Source organism: Vicia villosa, linkage group LG3, assembly GCF_029867415.1.
Source record: "Vicia villosa cultivar HV-30 ecotype Madison, WI linkage group LG3, Vvil1.0, whole genome shotgun sequence".
Classification (NCBI taxonomy): Eukaryota; Viridiplantae; Streptophyta; class Magnoliopsida; order Fabales; family Fabaceae; genus Vicia; species Vicia villosa.
Window position 1 is genome coordinate 41,089,778 of NC_081182.1, and position 26,082 is coordinate 41,115,859.

The 26,082-nt window shown below is 34.3% G+C and overlaps 3 protein-coding genes across 3 annotated transcripts; 2 read left to right on the plus strand and 1 right to left on the minus strand.

The window, feature by feature from the left end:
- Positions 1 to 2,964: 2,964 nt before the first annotated feature.
- On the minus strand, positions 2,965 to 8,980 carry LOC131661107 (ras-related protein RABC1-like). The gene is made up of 7 exons (XM_058930529.1): positions 8,824 to 8,980; positions 8,553 to 8,694; positions 8,369 to 8,437; positions 8,223 to 8,288; positions 4,608 to 4,729; positions 3,777 to 3,905; positions 2,965 to 3,561 (listed from the first exon to the last, which is right to left on the minus strand). The coding sequence occupies exons 2-7, from the start codon at positions 8,683 to 8,685 to the stop codon at positions 3,454 to 3,456; spliced, it is 627 nt and encodes a 208-aa protein (XP_058786512.1). The 5' UTR covers positions 8,686 to 8,694; positions 8,824 to 8,980; the 3' UTR covers positions 2,965 to 3,453.
- A 10,680-nt stretch (positions 8,981 to 19,660) lies between these two features.
- On the plus strand, positions 19,661 to 22,966 carry LOC131661108 (probable polygalacturonase). Its single transcript, XM_058930530.1, has 5 exons — positions 19,661 to 20,265; positions 20,674 to 20,794; positions 21,065 to 21,239; positions 21,630 to 21,700; positions 21,857 to 22,966. Exons 1-5 carry the CDS (start codon positions 19,828 to 19,830, stop codon positions 22,480 to 22,482), a joined length of 1,431 nt encoding a protein of 476 aa, XP_058786513.1. The 5' UTR covers positions 19,661 to 19,827; the 3' UTR covers positions 22,483 to 22,966.
- A 216-nt stretch (positions 22,967 to 23,182) lies between these two features.
- Positions 23,183 to 24,301, plus strand: LOC131661109 (germin-like protein subfamily 3 member 4). Its single transcript, XM_058930531.1, has one exon. The coding sequence runs from the start codon at positions 23,210 to 23,212 to the stop codon at positions 23,894 to 23,896; it is 687 nt and encodes a 228-aa protein (XP_058786514.1). The 5' UTR covers positions 23,183 to 23,209; the 3' UTR covers positions 23,897 to 24,301.
- Positions 24,302 to 26,082: the final 1,781 nt, after the last annotated feature.

Sequence of the window (26,082 nt, forward strand, 5' to 3'; positions counted from 1 at the left end):
AGACTACTCTACAACATAGTGAACACGCGCCTTCCACTTCTACTTCTTCATCCCGGAGGCGTTGGGATGATGGTGGGGGTACTTCACAGGCGCCCTCCACCCGCAAACATCGTCGGGATATTTCTGTGCCACCTCTAGTCGACATTGCTCCTCTTGTGCCACCTCCAGCCGATGTTGGTTCTCCTGTGCCACCTCTTGATGGTGCTGGTTATCCTGTTCCACCTCCTAATGGTGTTGTCCCATTGCATGAGGATTCTGATGCGCCTGAGGGTTACCCAGGGGGTCCCTCCAATTTGTCCCCATTGATAGGGTACGCTGATCATACCGCCCGACATGTCTCGAATAGAGGTAACATTGCTTAGACTTATTATTTTGTTGTCCTCATTGAAAATTTATTATTTCTAACATTGCTTGTTATTTACAGTGTTTTCATTGGAAATTTTCAGGATAGGGCGCCCCAGAAGTTATATAACCACGGGCGGAAGATATTATCTCTAGAGCAGCCTTGGGAGCCGTGGTTCCACGATGTCCTCGCAACATTTGGTATGGCTGACCTATGTTAGATTGGGTACTTCACTATCCACAACGGGATGATCATGGCATTTGCAGAGAGATGGCACCCATAGACGTCCTCATTCCATCTACCTCATAATGAGGTTACTATTACCTTGGACGACATCTCATGCCTCCTTCATATACCTATTAGGGATACTCTCCTCCGTCACGGTAGGATGACAAAGGAGGAAGCGAGAGAGCTTCTAAGTGAGGAGCTCGGGTTTAATCCACCTGATACGCTAGAGGAGGTGGATAAGGCCCACGTCGCGCACGTGAGGTTTTCCTTCTTTAAGCGAAGATATGATGAGGAGCTAGCTGCGGCATGATAGGCTGTTGGTGACCCAGTTAAGGTGGAGATACACAGGCAGCGTGTGCTTAGGTGTTACTTCCTATTTTTGGTCGGCACTCAGTTGTTTGTGGACATGAGCTCCACGTATACGGATGTCGCTTACCTGAGGTACTTTTTGGATCCTGCAGATCCATGAGTACAACTGGGGGCAGTAACGCTGGCGTACACCTATTTGAGACTGGAAGAAAAATGCTTGTGGAAGACCATGACTGTCGCAGGTAGTTGTTCACTACTAGTGATAACAATCTTATATCCTTCTACTTTTTTCACTACTTTTCATTTTATATTCGTGATAATGTTTGACTCCGGTGTTTTTTATTTTCATTTCGGGTTGGATATTAGAGCACTTTCCGATGATCATTGGTTGGGGAGAGGTGGATGGCTACACTGAGGCCTGGCCATGTGCTCGTGCCTTCATCCCCCTCAAAGGAAACCAGGCGGTGGAGCCTTACATACTATATCTGGACCGCATAGATGCCGAGGATACCCGCTACGACTATTACGCTGCTCACAGGAGACGTGATCGTGGGATGACATTGCACTATACTATGGATGGATGGCATGCAGTTCGATCATCATTGTTCCCTATCTTCCGGAGTGCGTCATGCGGTAGTTCGGCTACTGTCAAACGATACCTCGCCACCCTTTTGTCTACGCTCCTCTCAGGTTGACCTATCGACAGATAGATGAGATCTTTGCTGACTATCAGCAGCACATGGTTCCGGACGAGGCTCGGGAGACCAGAGCTGAGTCAAACTAGAGTTGCGCCGATGAGTACATCATTTAGTTCTTCACTGTGTCACACCCCTACATGGTCCCTACAGTAGCGGGATCACCGCCCAGACTAGCTCATCAGGAGATATTGCAGGAGAAGCAGTCTTAGTTGGACCACACTTGGGATGTGCTTCCTCGTTGTCGTCAGATAGTTGATATAGTGCGGACATGCATTGATGGTGGTTTTTTCCTTAAGGGGTCTGGTCACATGTGTATACTGAATGATATCATGGAGGTGGCACAGGGGGCACTTCTGTACTGTAGACATCGTGCCAGAATAGATGGGGTAGTATACGGTAGAGGTAGAGGAGCCAGCGAGGAGGTGGTGGACGCAAAGGAGGCGCGAAAGGCAGAGGAGAGGATACAGATGTTGTCCTACACACATAGTAGTGATCGTGTTGATTATCTTAATGTTTGTATTTTTATTACATTGATATGCTATATTTAGATTATGTATATGACATATCACCCGTTGGATGATGTATATGATGTATTATTTGATGTACTATATAACATTGAGTTGACATTACACTAGTTTATGTACTTTTTTTGTTGTATTATTCTGTCGTTGAACAAAAAATTGGAGTTTTGGAGTGAAACATAGTTGATTTAAAATATAACAGAACATTCCGTAGGTACATCTACGGAACATTCTGCTCTTAGAACTTTTCGGAGCTACATCTACAGAAATTTCCCTGAACTGAATTAATTTGAATTTTTCCAACATTTATCATTTTAAATTAATTTCGTAGATGTAGCTCCGAAAAAAATAAATCTTTGGCAAAAAAATAAGATGTTTCTGATGTGTATCTGTGAAAGCAGAAGACGTTAATGTAATTGCGTGACTAATAACGTTTTTTAAAAGAAATAATTCACTTTTCAAACTATCTTGTTCTTCAAGAGATTAAATACTTTTTGGGACTTTTCTCGAACAACACTCTTAGTGACAAACACACCACTTATTCATAATGACAAACACATCACATATTCACCCAAAATCTTAATATGATAGATGAATGTATTCTTCCACTTATAAATGTTCAAATCTCTATTTTCCTATATGATGTGGGACTTTTTTTCCTATATTACTCACACTTGCTACATTTTCATAATTTGACTATTTTTTTTCTATCATTTGTTTACTTATGTGGAAACAAAAATTCATTTAATGAATTAATTTTATAAAATTAGTTTCTTGAAGATAAAAATGAATTGAACAATAAATTCGAAGGTAAAAATCAACTTTATAACCAAAAGTTACAATTTCTAATTTTAAATAGAATAACTTAAAAGACAAAAATCAATTTTATCTTAGATGAACCAAATATGTCAAAATTCACTCGAGTAGCATTTCCATACAATATCACGTTGTATCTAATATTGACTGTAGATCTGTGATCGAACGGTTCAAACTTCAAGATCAGACGGGTTCACGCCCCTTACCTCATCTTGCAGTAAAAGCAGGAAATCCAGTTTCTCCCTTTGTTCTTTAGTTGTATACAATTAAAGTTGGGTTCCATACCATGATATATCAAGATTCTTCAACGTCAATATGTTAAATGCAAATAACAAAAATAAAATCTAAATAAATAAAAAGAAGCATGATCATTATATTACAAATATTCCAGAAAAAATAGGAGCCTGGATTCTCTGTTGTTTTAAGACTTCAGCTGCTGCTAAATAACCAAAAAGTGTGTATTAGAACTCTGATTCCCTTTTCTTTGAGATCTTCATAGGCAGTGTGAATCTTGAGTTTGAGTTAAATAGCATCTTCTTTAGCAACAACCACTTGTGGCTCCATCAGACTGGAGTTCCTTGTCCTTAAAAATGTTCTTTTTGACCCCTTTCGAACCCTCTGCTATGAGGCTCGGTGTGTCTAAAATCTGGGTGAACATACAGACAAAATTTATATTTAAAAAATATATGGCCGTATTCTACGATGTTAGCATGTTAATAAACATCATTCAGAAATTATGATTTTAATACCTCAGTGCTTTTGCTTAGAATTAGAATAGTTAAGGGCATAATGAATATATGCAGCAGACCTATAAGGGACAAAAGTTATGTTAAAAAATAGGCGAATGTGTCCTCAACATACCTTCAAAACAAGCTCTTCAAAGCACTGTTGTACGTTAACTCGAGTTTTAGCACTGCATTCAATAAATAGACAACCATATTCTCTTGCAAAGTCTACTCCCTCTTTCTTTGTCACAACTCTATCACTCTCCTGCAAAGCAAATAGTGAAGTCAACTCTTCTAATTGGCCTCATGAGAGACAGTAACATGCTCTAATTCAATGCCCGAATCAGAACAATAATTAAATACCACATGTCGCAGAAGACTGGAGAAGTCTAAGACTCAAAAATTGAAATGATTCTTATAGGGCCATAATGGAAATGGATTTCAGTATGCAAATGGCATCCTATAGTGGACCACTCAACCTAATTCACTACTTAAATTTACTTCGATACTAAACTCATACTACAACAAACCTGCCTCATGTTTCTTATTCAAAGAAGAATCGAAGGATGATGACAATCCTACTAGAGTAACTAGAGAGAAAATAGAAAAGGAAGCAAAGTAATCACAGCCAAGAAACATAGAACTAAAACTGAAAAGTGAAAAATTAAAACACAACAAAACAGACCAAAGACAAGTTCACTAGACCAGAAGATCTCCATAATCCATTTGTGACACATTCAATAGTAGAAACCATATGTTGACTTCCTCACAGGTTACGCCCGCAGTGAAATCAGAAAATTAACTATGTTCCATGACAAATGATGGGAGAAACTTCTGATCCAAAACTCAGCCATCAAGCTCTATCCATAAACATAAAGATGAGGTGCTCAAATGAAAATCTTGACATTATTAAAGAATACAAAAAATGAAGTGAGAGCATGATCGTAAACTTCCCAAAAGAATATACCTTATCCACTTTATTTCCAACAAGCATCTTGATGCAGTCCTGATTTGTTGAATAAAGGTCTATTTCCTTAGCCCAGACTTCAGAGAGATTTGTAAATGTATCTCGTCGAGTAACATCGTAAGCTGCAGCAATTTTTAGGAAAGAAATGCAGTTAAGGAAAACAAAATTTCAACAGTACATCTACATTTTCCTAAGTTCAATAGACCAATCAACATAATGTATCTATACAGATATACAGGTCATTTCCAGGTGAATTAAGTTGATAACTTCAATGAGAATGTTAGTTACTGGATTGGCACAGCTCCATTAGATGAAAGAGCACTTACTTAACAAGCCATGGCACGATATAGGTAGGAAAGTATGTTTTAAAGTGTGCACCTGCAATTGTCATATTTAGAATAATAAAGAGGAGTAGTCATTCATTGGAGTTACTTAGGTTTGATGGGACTATAAAAATAGGATAATAAGGATAGAGGAGGTCATTTTGTACATTTGAATAGTTTCTGTGGAAAGAAAAATCCTTTGTTGAGGGGGAAACCCTATGGAAAAATTATATTCGACATTTCCTGCTTAATTTTCAATCATATAATTATGTTCATTTGATTCTAACTTTCTTCCACTACAATTTCTCCTGGTTCCTGACAAATTGGTCCGAACTGGCAAATCTTTTGCTGAGGGAGAAATGAAGGTGGCAGCAGTGTCATTGAAGGAAGCCATGATAATGAATTACAGCCTTGTCTGTGGGAATCTAACATTGATGAAATCAAAAAATGTTGAATAAAGATAAGTTAAAAATGATGGTATAAATTAGGTTTGTTAAATAGTTAGAAGGGAATATAAATAAGGAGTTAGGATAGAAGGGGTCATTCCATAAATTTGGTAGCTGTTATGTAAGGAATATGAAAGGGGGCCCTTGGGGAGGATTCCATTTTCCGTTTCTGTTCAGTTTTCAACACTTGTATATTTTGTATCACTTATATACTTCTTTCATGCAATTTCTCCAAGTTCAAAACAAATTGATCCAACTTGACAAACTTTCGTAGGGGGAGAAATGAAGGTGATAGTGTCATTGAAAGAGGAGACCAATGATCATGGATTATAGCCTTGTCTGTGGAAGTTTAGCATTTTTGAAATCAAGAAGACACCATATTGGTTTATAAAGATGTAGGGAATCAATTGTGAAGAACAAATAGGGGAGCTAGGAACCCCTATGATCAAAAAGAGTGTTGAAGGGGTTGGTGTAGCCAAAAATATGATGGGCCAAGAGGTGGAGAAATAGAAACTTTGTGTTGAAGGGAAAAGGGTGGAATCTTGAAACTAAGAGAACCAAAGGGAAATTGTAACCCTAAACGTGGAGCATACAATGGAAATATTGAATGAGGTAATCAATGAACATGGGTCTTAGTTGTTTGAGATCAAGACGGGACTTAATGGAATTAATGAAACAATGGGGAACCTACAAATTCTAGGTGGGATAAAGAGAAACAAAAAAAATAAATAAATGGTCATAAACTGGGTGTGGCAGTGGCAGTAACAGTACCCGTTCTTAAGCAAGATAAATGGGTGATATAGCACCAACCCCGCAGCTTGTGCCACTGAAAGGTTCTCACTAGAGGAAGTCGTCAAGAAAGGAAGGAAGGAAGGAAGGTGCATGAACAACCAAATACGAGGATGGAATTGGAGCTCAATGCAGTGATAAGAATGCTTGAGATTGAGATTATGGTAGAGCCATGAGGAGAATGAGGTGGTGGTGATGGTGATGGTGGAGAAGGAACTGAGGATGGCCATTTAGAAGCAAAGTCGAAAAATAATGTAGAGGCTACAGGAATAATATGGAAATTGTGGCAGGGAAAAAACAAGGAGAAAATAGAACAGAAGAGGTAACCAAACAGAGATGAGAGGTCAAAAAGGGACAGAAACACATTACTGTGAGGGTGTGGCACAAAAGAAGAGTAGGAGTGTAAACCAAGGTTGGATCTTGGACAATCAGGTAAGACCACTACCTCCCCTAGTACTATTAGACGTCAATCCACACTTGCAGTGGCCAGATGCTAGCCCCCTTGTGATAGCAATTGAGCCATTTTTAGAAGAGTTGCAATGGACACATAATATTGCAAATTTGATTTTGATGAGCAAGAAAGACAAAGGGGAAGGATGGGCATTTGATGCTTGATCTAATGGGTCATACACTCATACTCACTCAGGTAAAGCCACTACCTCCCCTAGTACTCTCAGACATCGATCTACACTTGCAGTGGCCAGATTTCTAGCCCATTTGAGATAGCAACCGGGTCATTGTTAAGAGAATTACAATGGACCTATAATGTTGCAAATTTGATTTTAATCACCAAGAAAGACGGATGAGAAGGATGGGCATTCGATGCTTGACCTAATGGGCCTCAAATACATTTTGATAATGGAATCCAAGAAATAAGGGTAACTAGCAATGTCTACAAACCAAATTTATTTTTGGAAGTAAAAAACAACCAAGTCTAGGGAATACAAGAAGGAAAGACAGTCATTCTTTTACTATGTCTGCAACAACATAAACCTAGGATAATCACACAGCTATTGCTATTGTAACCTAACCTAACCTAACCTATTAGGATCCTGTTGTGGAAATTACATGAGTCAAGTCTATACAAACAATGGAAAGTAAAGAGATTTTAAGAGACATAAAATTGAAAGGAGATGTCCGTTCAACTAAAGCTACAACAATGCGCAAAGAATTATGTCTTTCGTTTTCAAACTTGCGGACAAAGTTGTTATTGAAGGGGGTGGGTTTGTTAGGAAAGTCAAGAGGAGATAAAGTAATTGGGATTAGTTAGACTAGTTTGTTAGAAGGATTTTAAATAGGGAAAGTAAGATATAAGAGTTCATTGTGTACATTTGATTGCTGTTGTGATAGGAGAAGTCATTTGTGGAGGGAAATCCTTGTGGAGAATTCGATTCTCCATTTCCTGTTAAATTTTCTATAAGCACTTCTATTTATTTATTTTATTCTTTCTACCTTTCTCTCATTCCAATTTCTACATATTTCCTAACAATCATTATTGCATAGCTAACTTATAAAGAGCTACAATCATGATTTTCAACTCTCACAATAAGATAGAAGTGATATTCCAAGATTCTGCATGGGTGATGGAAAATTACTTAAAGGTGCATGGAGTTTATTAGCATGTAAGTAATCAATTAGTTAAAGCATAAATGCTCCAAAGATGCTCAAGAGCATCATGAAAAGATCAACTTTAAAATCACTTCTACACTAATCCTCATCCATTATAGTCACCAATTTCATCAATAATTTGAAAATATCATCTATACAGAAATCATTTGTTTTGATTATGTCAAACAACAAAAAAGCTTTAACCATGCATCAAAATCATGACCGACTCAATATGGAAGAATATTGCCTTTAACTCCTATTAGCTAAGAACCAACTCCCGTTTACAATAATAACAGACAACACCAAATTGCCCTAACATAACAGCATAAAGACAGACTACTTATCTCTGTCATCACACAGAATGTTACAACAAATTCAAGTCTAGTTTCTCATGTTAAATTAACCATGACTCGGCACGACGCATCAATAAACAAATAAATGAAACTCACCCATAATGATCCCTTGTGCACCTCGGTAATAAGAACTCGTAAGTGTTCTGAATCTCTCTTGACCAGCTGCATAATTAATCATCATATACACATTAAAACATAACCAAAGTAAAACAAATAAAAAAAGAATAAAGAAAAACTCATACCTGTATCCCAGATTGCAAGCTTCAACTTCTTATCACCAATAGTAACATATTTAACCTTAAAATCAACACCTACATTGAGAAAGCATGAAACTCTAGATCAATGCAGTGGTTATGATGAGTATGACAATGACATTATCCTCACATGCATAAACTAAAATATTGATTGAGAAACAAAGGAACGAACCAATTGTAGGAGAAAGATCTTCGAAAGAATCAGAGGTGAAACAGAGGAGGAGACTACTCTTGCCAACTCCGGAGTCACCAATCATCAATAATTTGAACAAGTAATCGAATTCCTGGGTTGTACTCGAATCCATCGCAATTAACTGATTAGATCATAAAATAATGATTAAATTAAATAAGCGAAATTGAATCTCGGTTTCAATTCCTTTGATTCGAGAATGGATTCAAGGATCACTGGCATCAATAACTGAATGAGAGAAAGATTTGCGTACCTAATAGTAATTAAGAAGAAGATGAAATGATAGAAGAAGAAAGGACATTTGATTGAGAATGAAATTTTAATGAAAAAGGAACCGTGTCCGAATTACCAGGTCGGCGTTCCACTATCTTTCTCTCTTATTTTTTTCTTTCACTCATATAAATTAAAAAGTGAATGAAATAAAGTTATACAGTATATTTTGGTATGGAATGTTGTTTCTTTTTTTCTAGAGAATAAATAAAGAAAATTTCTTTACCCACCTCCCTATAGGTGGTCACCTCCTGCGAAAAATCAAAACTACCCCTGCTTCGGAAGTTCATTTCCGAAAGCGTGTTTTTTAAAAAAATTGACTTACTTCGGAAGTTCATTTCCGAAACAATTATTTCGGAAGTTCACTTCCGAAATACTGCGATTTCTGCAGATTTATCAAAACACTCCCCCTCCCCCAATCATTTACCCTAAATCAAAACAAAAAGTGGCAGAGGCGAAAATTTGTGCAAACAGAATTCCAAAGCTGCATCAAGGCTCCAATCACACTGCTAAACAACATTCAAAAGCCCTCAATCCTAACACTTTGTAAGTTTTGAAATTTTTAGATCTATTATTCAAATGCATGTTATTTAGGGTTTTAATTGCATAAATGATATATGGCTAGGTTGTTAGTAGTATTTAGGTTGTTTAGAAGCATTTTGATTTGGTTTGAAGGTTGATTTAGGGGTCTGCCATGGAAGTTGTAGGAAATTGCATCGCAGGGGTGTTTCGGAAGTTCATTTCCGAAAACACCTCCCTCCCAGTTTTCGGAAATGAACTTCCGAAATGTATCAGAAGTTCAAATTTTTTTGTTTTTTATTTTGTCTCGCATATTAATCGATTTCAATTGTTTACAGGAACATGTCTTCTAGAGAGGGCGCTAAGGGAAGAAAGGATTCTTCAAAGAAAGAGGTGAAAGAGGTGAAGGAGGTGAAGGAGGTGAAGGAGAAGAAGAAGGTTTCGACCGGCTCTACTTCTCGTTCCCAGGGGGCCCGGGGCCCGGATGCTCAAGCTCAGTCTTCAGGCGTGAGAGTCGTGATCAACGCTGATGGTTCTGAGACTGAGTGGGATGAGGATTGGTATAATTATCTTCATTCGGAGGAGTTCGCTCGTCGGGAAGAATAACGTGTTTTTTTTTGTTTGATGTGTATTTTGTAACGCTCATCGGGCAGAATAACATGTTTTTGTTTTGTTCTGATTTCGGATTGTATCGCACAGTGTATTTGTATTGGATTTATCATGTTAGTTTTTGGAAGTGGTAACCGGGGTCGGAACATATGACGGATGAGGTGGATGTCTGGAGGAAGTAGAACTGGAGATACGTCCACCACGAGACAAAGTAGCCAATCAATGTAAGCTATAGTTTATGATTATCATCTGGGGAGGTCATTTCTAAAAAATCAAGATTAAAAATAATAAGATTTTTTTTCCAATTTTTTGTAATGACGTCCCCTGATGATAATGATAAATTATAGCTTACATTGATTGGCTCATTTGTCTCGCGGTGGACGTACCTCCGGGTCTTCTTCCTCAGGACATCCACCTCCTCCGTCATATGTTTCGGCTCCGGTTACACCTCCTCCGTCATTTGTTACTTTCAGTTGTACGTATTTTTATTAAAATAATAAATAAACCTTTTGAAATTTGGAAGCCTTTTTTTCTCCCCACCACTCTCTCATCCCCACCTACCCGTGTTTAACAATATGTAACTTTAATTTTATGTAATATTATCGTTGTAATTTTCACCCGATTAAATAAAGCGAATTGTTCATTTTCTTCTGTCCAGACCTATTTTCGGAAGTGCATTTCCGAATTCCTCCAAGGGGGGTGCGCTCGGAGATGAACCTCCGAAACACCACATTTTCTGAAAAGTGACTTTATTTCGGAGATGCATCTCCGAAATCAATATTTTATATTAAAAAAAACACGTTTTCGGAAGTATATTTCCGAAAACACCTTTTTCAAGAAAAAAAGTACAGTTTCGGAAATGAACTTCCGAAACAAGGGGTATTGTGGTAAATTCACCGGAGGTGGCCAAGAAGGTTGGGAGGTGGGTGAAGAAATTCTCTAAACAAATAAATACATATCTACTATCCAGCTATTAGTACTAGAAGATGTCACCAGTCTATTAAAAATGTCTTTTGTTCTTTTAAAATTTACAAAATAAAAAAGAAATATTAGTACTTATATAACGGACTTGGATCCTCTCCTTCAATTTATTCTCTCCAACTATCTCCTTCATATTTTTCTCTCTATCTCTCTATTATTTTCTCTCTCTTCTTCTTTTTATCATTTTTCTTAATACCATTAATTTAATTACTCTTGCTTTTGGTGAAGGAGAGAAAAGGAGAGAAGGAGAGGATCCATGGTGTTATATAAGCATCATGGATCCTCTCCTTCTCTCACACTCAAATAAAGTGTTGACACTTGGAAATAAAAAATCACTCACACTCAAATAAAGTGTTGACACTTGGAAATAAAAAATCACTTCCTCATTTCAAATTATATTTTCTCTTCGTATACAAATTAAACTATTTCTATCTTTCACTCTCTTTATTAAACACCCTATGCACTTCACAATTTTCATTTTAATTTTTTTTCCTCAATTTTCTTTTTCTCTTTTTATTTTTTAAAATATAAATAAATTAATAAATTGAATCTTTTTTAATGGAACAAAGAGAAATATGTAAAAATTTACTCAATCGAAAACATAATTATTTTAAGATTATTAAAAAAAATATTCATAATTATTAAAAAAAATTAAATGTCAAAACTTCTACTTTATTGACGGGTCACTATCATCAAAATACATTTTTTATTTTAATTAACAATTGTCTTTATTTATTTAAGACACAAAATTCTTATTTTCAAATGTCAAATTTTTTATTTTTTTCACAGGACATTATCAGCAAAATACATATTTTATTTTAATTAACCATTGACTTTATTTAAGACACAAAATTCTTATTTTCAAATGTCAAAATTTCTACTTTTATCACGGGACACTATCAACACGATTACTTTTTTATTGTAAGTAACAATTCTATATAAATACACAAATGAATGACAATTCAATATATATTCATTGTTGCATAAAATTATTATTTAGCTTTGTTATGATTTTAACAATATCTATTTCAAAATCATATTACATCTTGCTCATTATAACTTTGTACTTGTCTTTAATGTTATGGGACACAACAAGTTAGATCCAAGTAACAAAACATGTATAAATGTTAATTGTTAGATCCAAGCAACAAAACATGTATAAATGTTAATTTGCATTTGATAAAGTGAAACTAGGCACAATCAGTTAGATATAAACAAAAAGACATACATAAATTGACCCTTTCAATGATGCAATATTTTAAATATTAATATGTATTCTAATCTTTTCATTGTAATATGATTGATCAACCGATTCATTCTTACTCTCAAGATAATTTGTTATTTAGTAGGTGTTGAGTTATCACTCATTTGCATTTGTTTTGAATGTTGAAAATGTGAATGAAATACTTTATCAAGTGTCATGGGACACAACCAATTAGATTCTAAGCAGTTAAACATACATAAACATAACTCACAATTTGTAGTATAGTTTTACATTACTAAATAATTTTTATCCGTGCGTATAATATTATATTTTATAAAAATGATTTTTTTAATTACAAAAGTTAAATACATTGTTTCAGGTCAGCCCAAACGGCCCAATAAAAACGACAATTCAGAATATCTCAGTATTGAGGAATAGGGAAACTGTCGTTACAGGTTTTGTAACACTCTCATCATTCTCATCTTAGCCGGCTGTTAGAATTTATTTGATAGTAAGTGGTACCTCTTTGACCTCTCTCATTTGCATTTGCCATGAAATTCACCTGAGAGCTTCTCGGATAACCTTCATCAGCATCTTGCTCCACATATGAATATCCTACATTATGAAATGTTTATTGATTCTGACAAAATCTTGTGATGGATTCATCTGATCATTTTCAGGTTGCGCCACCACAACTATTTCTACTAGCTCATATTAAATTACAACGAATAAGAAAGATAAAGTTACTTAAACAAGTAATACACAATTTAAACTAATCTATTCTATAAGAAAAGCAGGGTCTTCCCACCAAATTTTACTGGTAGTCTTCAAAATTTCCAATTTATTCATAGTTTATTATTCCATTTTCATATATATATTCTCATGTATTCCCTTAATCATTTATTTTGTTGTAAATCATATTTTTATATAATCATGCCGGACGAAGTGAAGTATGAAATATTATGTTAGTATTGATGAAGTTTTTTTTTTAGAAAATCTTTCCAAATGCATTATAGAAACCATTTACTCAATAAAATATAATTTTTTTCTATTCTTTTGTCATATATTTTTTGTGTTTGGCATTAAGATATTTCATGATTAACTAAAATAATAATTTACCTAATATAACTTTTATTTTGAAACTTCTAAGTATAATAAATATAATTTTGATTTCTAAAATATAAGAAAATTTATTGGATCAAAAACAATTATGTGAGTCCACAAGGTTGTATGTTCCACGTTCCAAAACGGAAAAAAAATTACTTTAAAGAAATGAGAAAATAACCATTAAAATTTAAAATATTATATTATAATAAAATTTAATTATTGGTAATAAATTTAAAATTTTTAAATAATAATTAATGCTGCATTAATAAGAAGAAAATCAATTTAAAAAGTTTATTTTAATAAATTTAAATATTGACATAAGAAATTTATTTTGAAATAGAACAAAAAGGTGAGAGGATGAGTCTACTTCTAGACTTAAAAGTAACTTTTGATCTACTATCTAATAAGCTCACTCAAGTTGTCAAGCCTAATATAAAAAAATATATAAAAAATATATGATATAAAATTACTTTATAATAATTTACAACATCTTCTTCACACTACTACGAGTGTTAATAAGCATAAGTAATATAATAAAACATAAATAGTGTATGAATAAATAGTTATAGAATGAAACATAAGTACTGTATGAATAAATAATTATAGAATGAAACATAGGTACTATATGAGTAAATAGTTATAGAATGAAACATAAGTAATGAATGAATTAATAGTATCAAAATTGTATGATATTTTTATTAATCATACGATTTGTTTGTCATTTATAAAATTTAAAATTTTAACGAGACAAGTTAATCAATGATCAATATATATTTATTTATATATGATATAAAATAATTGAAATATTAAAATTTAAAACTTTAATGGGTCAATTCATTTCAAATACGAAATAATATATTATAGATACACACGGGTACTTATTTGGTACGCGCATATGGTATTGATATTAACACATTTAATTAAATATTAAATAATAACGAGAATAAGTTTACTATTTATTAAAATATTTTATAAATAATTCCAAAAAAAATTATATATAGAATTAATTAACTGCTGATTCAAATACTCTTATATATGGAATAATATATTTGATTGGTAAATTGATTTTAATCAATTATATTAAATAGTTATTACTAATTGAATGATATAATATGATTAAATATTTATTCACTATAATTTGTCAATTTAAGATTTTTATTATTATAAAACATTTTAATTATCATCAAATATTTTTAAACAATATTATTTTTATAAACAAAACTAAGTTTATTATTGATTAATATATTTTTATAAATAGTGTCAAAACAAAAATAATATTTATTATTTTTATAGACGGAAAAATATATTGTTGATTCAAATCCTAATTTCTTATAGACGAGAACATGACGTTATTAATCAAAATATTGAATATTAAGGACAACATAAAGTTATTAATCAAAATATTTAATATTAACAGAAATGTGAAATTAATGATCAAAATATTGAATATTAACGAGAATATTAAATTACTGATCAAAATATTAAATAATAACGGGAACATGAAGTTACATATCAAAATATTGAATAATAAATGAATTTATGTATACTGTATATGAAAATAGTTTATGATTTTTTATAGATATTAAAAACACTATATTTTAAATATATTAATTAGTATTTATTTTTATTTCTATTTTGTAATTATATTTTTTGAAATTGTATAAAATAGGAGTATTGAGTTTTTTTTTTGACCGAATAGGAGTATTAAGTTATGCATGATTATAATTTGTTTTTTGGTATAATGCATGATTACAATTTTGAATTCGTTAGATTGCTCTTAACAAAAATTCAAAATAATCACAGACGACACCAATTTTGAAGGTGATTGATTTTCTTGTTCTATTTGGTTGGTTGTATCTTGCTGTCAAAGATTCTTGGAAGCAAGAAAGTCACTTTGAGAGAATTATTCTCTTAGTGGACTTAGTGTAAAATCCAAGAGGATTGTTTTTGGTCCAAAAGGATTGTTCTTCGTGTTTGTGTGGTTCTTGTACAAGTCACAAACAATAGTAAAATCTCTTTCATGTTGAAAGGGGACTAGAGTACTCTCAGATTGTGAGGGGAACCATGATATATCCTTGTGTTGTTTATTTTTCTGTACTTTATTACTTTCATAACTTCATCGTATACTAGAAAAATAATCACCTTCATTGCATAAAACCAAAAAATTTAAAGTACCTAATTCACACCCCTCTTAGGCGCATTCTTGAACTTACGTATATTTATAAGGTGTTGAATACATGTATTTTGGAAGTGTGAGGAATTATTTTGGTTGTATGTTAATGTACATTGCTTGTTATTATATATTTCTATAGTGATGTGAATTCTCACCTTCTATTAGAATGATGTTTTGCACGACATCGCTCAGGTATCGAGGAGTAAAGATGCTTGCTTACGAGGATTAGTAGGAGAGTTATTCCCTTGTTTATCACATTTCGTAGGTAGAGAGTTCATGCTCTAGTTATGTAATACGATGATCGTTTGACTCATGTTTTATTGTTTATGTTTTAAGAGATGTTGTTATACTCTCTTTATATTTTGGATATGTTGAGTTTACGTGATATGTGGTCTTAGTGCCTAATGCTTGTATGCATGACTTTATGTTATGAGAATTTATTACTGGTATCATTCTATTATTTCGTTGTGATGTGCATATAAAACATGATGAAAATGTGTGTGATGAACATGACCATATGCAATTACGTTGTTTTGTTTTATTGTATTTTGAAGTACATGTGGCGCTCTCTTCGATATGCATGCTTTTACTCTGATTATGTAATATATTTGTCATAGAGTTTAGAGGGTGTTACAGCGTACACGACAAATTCTCGTCCTACAAAGCAGAGACAAGAGTTTGGGAACAATTGTTTTGGGCTATTTGCAAGACTCATAGAAAAATGTCTAAGAGCGACATCAAACGAAAGAGCGCATGGACTAAGTGTTCCCTCAATCCACAAAGGGCAGTTGATTTTGTCCTCTAAATGCATTGATCATCGTCTGATTAAATTCAACAGTTCTCCGCACAACACGTCTCCCCTCATGCTAAAGTTTTTAACCACTTAGAACATGTACAATGGGGGTGTTGAAAAATAAATTCAATTGTTGAATCCTTACAATGAGGGTGTTGAATAGGGTGTTTAAAGTGATGTGTATTAATTGGTGTTGAAAGTTTTCAACATGTTGAATGTGGAAAGAGTGGGGTCCACGAAATACTATGTAAAATTTTATTGGTTGTTTTGAATGTTTAAATTTTTTAGTGTGTTGTGAATGGTGGTGGAATAGGATGTTGAATTTTATTAAACAAAATCATTGTAGTGAGTATAAATTGAATGTGTGTTGAATTATTAGGTGGAAGAAAGAGAAGATAATGTGTAGTATAAAAAATGAAAAAAAAGAGTGTTGAATAATAAAACCATTGTACATAGCCTTATATTATACTCCCTCTGTCCCAAATTATAAGAGAAAATCACTTTTTAGATTCATTGAATAATTAATGTATCTGGTCTATATATAGACCAGATACATTAATTATTCAATGAATCTAAAAAGTAATTTTCTCTTATAATTTGGGACGGAGGGAGTATAAGAAAAAAACGTGTCATTTCAAATATTTAAATTCATTCTTACTCTCACATTATTCTGCATTCTCTCACTGATTTGGACTATAAAATGTTAACCATACATATCAACATTCTCTCGTCCGCACCGAAAACTTGCTTTATTAATATAAAATATCATCTCAATATTTTATCAATCCTTTCTGATTCTCAATAGAAATATTTTGTATAAGTTCGAGAATCACGTTTATGGTGAGTGTCTTCTAGGCTATGTTTGGGAATTTGGAGGTGAGGGGAGGGGAAGACTCCCAAAAACGAAATTTTAAAAAAATATAGAAAAATATTGATTTTTTCTTTACCCACCTCCCTATGGGGGGTCACCCCCAGCGAAAAACCCAAACTACCCCTGCTTCGGAAATGAACTTCCGAAGCTCTTTTTTTAAAAAAAAATTTCCTTAATTCGGAAGTTCATCTCCGAAAACACCTCATGGGGGGTGCGTTCGGAGATGAACATCCGAAAACACCTCATGAGGGGTGAATTCGAAAGCTCATTTCCGAATTATGCTGTGTTTTTTTTTATGTTTTTTCTTAAACAGTCTCGCATTTTAATTAAACGCAAACGCCAAATAAAATATGCGACATATAATTTGGTTGCCATTTTTTTTCAATCACATCCGAATCATTTTCCATCTTTACTCTTTTTCTATACTCACACATTTTATTTCTGTTCTCTTTGAGTTCGGCCCTGATCTTCATCGAGAGCCTTACTGCCGAAGTTACGAATTGGGAAGGAAAATTCAAGTTCGTGCTAATCATTTTCAGTTACGGTCAATTGGGAAGATAAAAGTGGTGTAGATCCTTATCAGCCACTCGCAACTGAATATGATTAGCACAAACTTGAATTTCCCTGTCTGATTCGTGCTGGTTGGTTGCCATTTTTTTTCAATCACATCCGAATCATTCTCCATCTTTACTCTTTTTCTATATTCACACATTTTATTTCTGTTCTCTTTGAGTTCGGCTCTGATCTTCATCGAGAGCTTTACTGCCGAAGTTACGAATTGGGAAGGAAAATTCAAGTTCGTGCTAATCATTTTCAGTTACGGTCAATTGGGAAGATAAAAGTGGTGTAGATCCTTATCAGCCACTCGCAACTGAATATGATTAGCACAAACTTGAATTTCCCTGTTTGATTCGTGCTGGTTGGTTGCCTGACATGTTCCTATAAACAATTGAAATCGATTAATATGCGAGACAAAATAAAAAACAAAAAAATTTGAACTTCTGATACATTTCGGAAGTTCATTTCCGAAACACCCCTTCGCAGAACTTCTCTGCAGCCTCCAATGGCAGACCCCTAAACCAAACATCAAACTTATTTCTACACATTCTAAACATCCTAAATATCAGTATAAACCTAACCTACTACAATTTTTGCTATTTGTAAACACCCTAATATACATTTTAATCATAGATCTAAAAATCAAAATGCTTACCAATTGAATGGATTGGAGGACTTTTGAATGTAATAGAGCAAGTAGATGGAGGCTTTGAGGTAGCTTGGAACTGGTTTGCACAAAAATCTCTTGGGGTGTGAGTTTGGAAGAAGTTTAGGGTAAATGATTTGGGGGAGGGGGCTGTTTTGCTTAATCTGAAAAACGCAGAATATTTCGGAAATGAACTTCCGAAATGGTGTTTTCGGAAGTGTATTTCCGAAATAAGTCAAATTTTTTAAAAAAAGACGCTTTCGGAGATGCATCTCCGAAAACACCTTTTCCTTGCATTTCGGAAGTTCATTTCCGAAGTCAGGGGTATTCTGGGTTTTTCACCAGAGGTGAGCTAGAAGGTTGGGAGGTGGCCAAAGAATTTTCCAAAATATTTGACATTTTTAGAAAAAATGATTTTGTTTAGAATGATAAAAGAGTCATTATCATTACTAAACTTTTAATTTTCAGAATACTATAACAACTTAAAAGATATTTGAAAAATTTATGTAAGCCCTTCAAAACCCTCTAAAATCCTCCTTCAATACAATTTTTGAGTTCCCTCATTTTACGAGGTTTTTGGTGTTATGAATAAACTAAAACCCTCCAAAACCCTCCTACCCAAAATCTTTTTATCCTTTTCATCCAATTCTTTCTATTTTCCAAAACTCTCTCCTTTCTCCCCCTCCAAACTCCCAAACATAGTCCTAATGATTTTATTGTAGGATGATTTTAACGAATAATTTGAGAAATATTTTAGAATTTAATTTTTGAAAATGGTTTTTTTTTTAAACATCTGGCCACCGAGCATTTAACATTTATTATTTTTATTAAAAAATAATAAAATACATCACATGATAATGTAACAAAAAAAAATCACATGATAGTGTTTAGAGCGCGCGATTCTACCCATGCAATGCCAGCTTAGCTTCCATGCACCATACCATAAATTAATCACAACGGATCTGATCCAACCCCCTTAAAAAGAAAAAAGATAAATATGTACAAGTCTTATATATATCAACATTCATCCCTTTGCAATTAAACATTGCAAAAAAAAAAATATTCTTTTTACAATTAATACTCCTATATCAGTAGTATAGTGGAGTTGGCTTACATAATACGTACTTCTTTAAATAAACACGAATTTCTCAGAAAATATACTTTTTGAGAAAAAAGGAATAGCATTAGCAAAGTGGAGAATACAGAGAAAGCGTACGTTAACGGACCCGCACTCGATTTGGTGAGAGGGAGTGATACACGCCACGGATTGACACAACCTCGGAAACAGAATCTTCTTATTTCGACCCCACCCCTCTAATTTTCCTTATATTATTATTAAATTATAATTATTATATTTTTCTAACGCTCTCTTCCACATCGTGGAAACGCGTTTCAATATATGCAATAGTAGTGCAACACGCACTTCCTTCCACTTTCCCGTGCTTCTTCTCCATCCCTCATCACCTTCTTCTTCTTCTATTTCTATTTCATCAAATACTCTTGAACGATTCACGTAAATAATAACAATGGAATCGGAGAAAACAACCACTCTCAATCTCATCTTCGGACCATACACCAGACCTTCATACCCAATCCTCCTTCTCATCTTCACCTTCCTCGCCATCCTCTCTCTCCAATTCTCCTCCCGCTCTCTCTTCCCCCTCTCCATCCTCCTCTCCCAATCACCACAACACTCCCTCAATCCCACCACCTGCTCTTCTTTCTTTCACGAAGTTCCTCCTAGAAAAATTATCAAGTCGATCGTTGATTTCGGCGGCGTCGGCGATGGCAAAACCTCCAACACCCAATCGTTTCGAAACGCGATTCGATACATGCAGCGTTTTCATGGTAAAGGTGGGTCCCAGCTTAATATCCCCGCTGGAACGTGGCTTACTGGTAGCTTTAATCTCACCAGTGATTTCACGCTTTTTCTTCATCACGGTGCGGTTATTTTAGGTTCTCAGGTATATTTTTCTTTTTTTTCAAATTATATTATTCAGTATTAATATATTATTACTAGAAATGAATTGGACTTTTCAGCCTCTGCATGTGATTTTCATTGTGTCTTTTAGCGGAGAAAGTTGAAATAAACCTATTTTTTTGTTAAATATTTGTTTTATGCCGTGTTCTCATTAATTTTTCTGTTGTTTTCTGTCTATCTTTATTAGTAAAAGTTGTGAGATGTTGCTTTTGATTTGTTTATGTTTCAATCACATGGAACCCACCAAATAACATGATGGTTGTTTTCACTTTTGACACCTCAGTGATTTTTGTTTATTTATTACATAAATTAAATAGTTTATGGTTTTAGAAATAGGATGAGAGTGTGGTTTTTTATTTATGAATTTAAAGTTTTGGATTACATTTCACAGGATCCAAAAGAATGGCCTATTATTGAACCTTTGCCATCTTATGGAAGGGGAAGAGAGAGGTTAGGAGGAAGACACATTAGTCTTATACATGCTAATGGAGTCCGTAATGTTGTAATCACAGGTAAACTAAAATAGTACTAGCTTTTTCCATTCTGTATAATAGTACTATTTTCAAAGGGAAAATGCCAACAACTTATTTTGCTCAAGTTACACTATATGGTTGCTGCCACATACACTAGACACGACAAACACGTCAACATTGATAATAGTTTTAAAAGATGAATAAATTGATACAAGTGTGTTTCGGACACCAGACACGTCTTTAATATGAAGTGTTATGCCACACATAATTATTCGTCGTATTGTTTATATTTATTATATTATTTTGTAGGAGAAAATGGAACAGTTGATGGTCAAGGGAGGATGTGGTGGGAGCTTTGGTGGAACAGAACATTGGAGCACACAAGAGGCCACCTCCTTGAACTCATGAACTCAGAAAATGTTTTAGTTTCAAACCTCACCTTTAGAGATTCTCCTTTCTGGACCATCCATCCTGTTTACTGCAGGTTTGTGTGTTTTTATGGGCTATTTGTTTCTTCTATAAATCAACACTGTAAGACTTTAAACTCATATAATGATATAACGGTTTCGGCAAACTATCAAAAAGGGTCTTATTTGGATAAAAATCTTAATTTGAATTAAACGCTTATAGTATAGGCAATTAGGCACTTATCTTATAATTGTTTATTTATAAGCTATTTTTATAACAAACGATATAATAAAGTCAAATTATTTTTATATAAGTTATAAGCTATTTTCATATGCTATCCTAGAGAGCTTATGAAAATAAGCTAAAAGCAATTTATGGACATGTTAAAACTTGTTTTATAAGTTCTATAGCTTCTGTAACTACATAAACACTTCGAGGTTTAATAAAATGCTATGTTTTGATTCAGTAATGTTGTGATCAAAGGGATGACAATCTTGGCCCCTCTTAATGCCCCAAATACTGATGGCATAGACCCAGGTTTGTTCTTTGCTATTATTTACCTCTTTATTAATTGTATTCTGTTATCCACCTTGCCTGTTGGCTTGTTTTGCACAAATTCAAGTGAACAAATGTTATGCGTAAATCATTTTATAGTATCTTACAAGTAATTTTCCTTATCTCATGATTTTTCAGACTCGAGTACCAACGTGTGTATTGAAGATAACTACATAGAAAGTGGGGATGATCTTGTAGCCATCAAGAGTGGTTGGGATCAATATGGAATCAACATGGCTAAGCCTAGCACAAACATCATAGTGAGAAGAGTTTCAGGCACTACGCCAACATGCTCTGGAGTAGGAATAGGCAGTGAGATGTCAGGTGGAATTTCAAATATTATAATTGAGAATTTGCACGTGTGGAACTCTGCAGCCGGTGTTCGTATAAAATCTGATAATGGCAGAGGGGGGTATGTAACAAATGTGAGTATAAGCAATATAAGAATGGAGAGGATGAAGATACCAATTAGGTTTAGTAGAGGTTCAAATGATCATCCTGATGATGGGTGGGATTCAAAAGCTGTACCTAGATTTAAAAATATTTCAATCAGCAATGTGGTCAGTGTAAATTCAACAAAAGCTCCAGTTCTGGAAGGTGTAAAGGGTTCATCATTTGAAGGCCTGTGCTTCAAGAATATTACTCTTCTTGGTGTAGCCTTATCTGCTAAATGGCGCTGTGAATATGTCGCTGGTTTTGCTAATGGGGTGTTCCCTGTTCCGTGTCCTGAGTTGCAGAACAATGGCACTTCATCATGGTGTTGACTTTGCTGATTCACTGTGTGCGGACCGCGAATGGTTTGAAATTCCAGCACTGTTGAAAACCAGATCAGTTGACTCACATTGTTGCCTAATTGAGAAGTTTTCTGAGTCATGCTCAAACAGATTATTTTGCTACATGTGAAAAATGAGTTGCAATAACGGATTGGGCTTGTGAAGCCTGAAACTATACGACATGAGACCTTCCTGCATACCTCTGACATGGACTAATAATCTGACTGGTTTCAGATTTGCGACTGAAATGTGTATGATTACCGTGAATTTGATTGATATATCATGTCAAGCGCCCTATCTAACCCTGGTTGGTGCTATATTATGCGGAGTTGCACCTTAATTTTAGAGGTTTAACCAATGATTTTTTCTGTTATACTTGATTGTTTTCTTGAACATTATTTGTTACTGTTGTACAGACAGTTTATTCCCTGGGAGAGAACCCAAACATAAATACAGTATAGACAAATTTGACTCAGATTTAATCTCTTTATTATTACTCTTAGATACTGAAAATTTCATTCTGAAAAAATTATTTATTTATTCAATGTTTTTCTTTAAAGCAATGTACTTCCTAGCAAATCCAGCAGTGAACTCCAAGACTGTCACATAACTTGTATTTCTTGCAACCCCAAAACACTCAGCTTCAAAGACCTGTTACATCATTCAAGATTCAAGACCTTACAAAATGGAATATTTGCATAATTTGTATTGACAAAAGATGAGAATCCAGATGAAGATGAAATCCTATTCTTCATTTTTCTTCATGCTCCTCATTGCAGCCTTTAGCAGCATACAGGTAAGCTTAGCAGACTGTGATAATCTACAGGACACATGCCCCACATCAGAAAAAAAGACAGCATTCATCAATGGCCTCTCCTGCAATAACCCAGCTAACAAATCTGCTCATGATTTCAAGACCATGGAATTAAGCAAAGCTGGTTCAAGAGACACGTTTGGTTCATCAGTCAACATTGTCACTGCTTCAAAGTTCCCTGGCCTCAACACTCTTGGGATCTCAATCGGTAGAACGGACATTGAAACAGATGGAATCGTGAACCTCCATAATCATCCAAGAGCTAGCGAGATGATCTTTGTTAACGAAGGTGTATTGGAAGTTGGGTTTCTCGATACACAAAACAAGCTTTTCCAGAAGGCTTTGAAGGAAGGTGATGTGTTTGTGCTCCCTAAGGGCTTGTTCCATTACTTTCTAAATCGCGGTGTAGAAGTTGCAACTGTGTTTTCTGTGTTTAATAGCCAAAATCCAGGGTTCCAGTCTCTTACACCCAAACCTTCTACTTCTGAATCAGTTGAGAAGATAAAGAGGAAGCTTGTATCACTTTCTGAATTAGAGCTTGAAAGTGTAAATGACTTGAGTTTGGCCGTGTCGGAGATTATTTACAGTTAATTGTTTCAGTGTTTTGTATCATGATTTGATTTGATTTGGAAATTGACTTTCAAAACTTAGTTCTATTTATTGCATAATGTTAATATTTACATTGAAGGCATGCTATATCAGTTGCTGGTATTGTGGCTATTGATGATATGGATTATGATAATGATATTTGTAGTTTGAAATCTGATTTCCTCAACTCGTTATTATTTTGCATGTGTACACACTATTTGTCTTCCTTCTTCAGGTTTCCTACTTTCTATATCCTTCTTCTCTTTATATTTATCTTTTTATTATACCTCACCCACTCCATTTACAGGTATACAATTTTTTCCTTACAGTTTCTTGACAAAACAATCCCTTTTTGAATGGGGAGAGATAGTGTGACAAAACAAATTAAGTGTTCAATTTTGTAAGTATGAATTGACAATGTAAAATAGTATACATTTGGATGAGAGAAGTAATTCAACTAGTTTCAACTAGTAGATCTAAAGATTAAAGATGTTGTAGATCATGAATTCAATATCGAACCAAAAAAAAAATTTTACTCCTAACAATTTGTCTATTAAAAAAAATGTTACACAATTATTCAATAAGATATCACTATCACTAATAACATGATTGTGAAGTATTTTATAAAAATAATATTATGAGCTATGCAAATGATAAAATTTCATTGGATGTTTGGGTAGTTTATTTTAAATTATCAATGGATACAAATTAGATCTTTAGAAAGTCAGATAAAATAATTAAAAATTTAAGAAAATGCTTCAATTAAATTTCAGTTATTTATATATAAAAAAAAATTATTCATTCTTAAAGTCATTTTTATAAATTTTAAGAGTGGTTTGAAAGAAAATTTAGGAGGCCAGATATTGTCTAAGGTTTAGATAAAAAAATAAATTAATAATAAATATTCATTTATCATTTTTTTTTTGGAAATTTTGGTATCCGGCTTTGCGACCGACTAATCCAAGAGGGACCAATCCCACCGTCCACTAGCGGGGGCCCCATTTAAAGCCACAACAAAGTTCTGTATGGACTGCCCCACACAAGGATTGATAACACCCAGCAAGATTCGAACTTAGGACCTTGAGAGGAGCACACTCTCAAGACCCAAGCCTCCACCGCTAGGCAATATTCATTTATCATTGATAACAAAAACACTAAAAGACCCCTTCTCGATAAGGATGTTTTACATTTTGAAAAATTACAATGATCGGAAATGGAGTCCAGTCAAATGATGTAGTCGAAATACTCGGGTGTGATATTCCTTAAGCATCTCGCTACTCTGGACCTCAGGTTGTAACCAAGTTAAATATTGTCCATATCCAAAGTACAGTGTGACACAAACCGTCAGTGGGCGGGAAAACTACGACCTAACATTTAGGAGCATTTAACAATAGGATCAAACATGTTACCTTACACAATGATCACCGTTTGAATGGATATGAATGCTTATTATACCACTTAATTGACATTTAAGCCTTGATTCTAGCTCATGAGAAGAGAAGGAGCATATAAGAGGTACGCGACGAATCAAGAAAGGACAAACTCAATTCTTATAGATAAATCACTCATTGTGTTTCTTTCTGATCAACATCAAGGGAACTATCCAATTAGTGATTTTTGCGCGAACATTTGGTGCCTATCGTGGAGCTTTGATAAAACTTATTTGGGTCACACAACGACATTTCAAACCATTGATCTCGCCACATGACAAAAGAAAGCAACAACAATCAGAGATTGTATGCTGCCATGGAGGAATTACTTTCTGTCGTGGAACACCTATGCCACCATAACGAATTATTGTAAGACATCGTGCACGCCTTGTAGCAAAATCAACTTCAACCTCCACTAGAGGAATAAGTGTTGGAAGATCAAATCAACCCATAACCATTGACAGTGGAAATATGGGACGATCAAGTCCCAAATAATTTCAAGCCACCTCCGTTGGCCATTTTTTACGGAAAGAGTGGTCCTCATGAGCCTATCATAATAGTCAATATTTTGCCACCCTAATTAGGAGATGTTTTTTTTGGAGGGGGGGGGGGGTGTTCTGAGCGGCCCCAAAGTAAGGCACTTTAACAAGTACCTAGCCCAGAAAGCGCTTCCCATTTATGACTGCCTAAAAGCGCTTTCCGTTTGTTTGAATTCCCTGGTGCCTAATCGGGGGGGTGTCTGAGCAGCCCCAAAGTAAG

Bases quoted from the DNA above. Each gene is read 5' to 3' on its own strand.
- LOC131661108 (XM_058930530.1), top strand. From the start codon at position 19,828: ATGGAATCGGAGAAAACAACCACTCTCAATCTCATCTTCGGACCATAC. The intron at 20,795-21,064 runs GTAAACTAAAAT...ATTATTTTGTAG, and splicing joins CCGTAATGTTGTAATCACAG to GAGAAAATGGAACAGTTGAT. The intron at 21,240-21,629 runs GTTTGTGTGTTT...GTTTTGATTCAG, and splicing joins ATCCATCCTGTTTACTGCAG to TAATGTTGTGATCAAAGGGA.
- LOC131661109 (XM_058930531.1), top strand. From the start codon at position 23,210: ATGAGAATCCAGATGAAGATGAAATCCTATTCTTCATTTTTCTTCATG.
- LOC131661107 (XM_058930529.1), bottom strand. From the start codon at position 8,685: ATGGATTCGAGTACAACCCAGGAATTCGATTACTTGTTCAAATTATTG. The intron at 3,906-4,607 runs GTATATTCTTTT...TTTGCTTTGCAG, and splicing joins TTGGAAATAAAGTGGATAAG to GAGAGTGATAGAGTTGTGAC. The intron at 3,562-3,776 runs GTATGTTGAGGA...ATGTTCACCCAG, and splicing joins TTGAAGAGCTTGTTTTGAAG to ATTTTAGACACACCGAGCCT.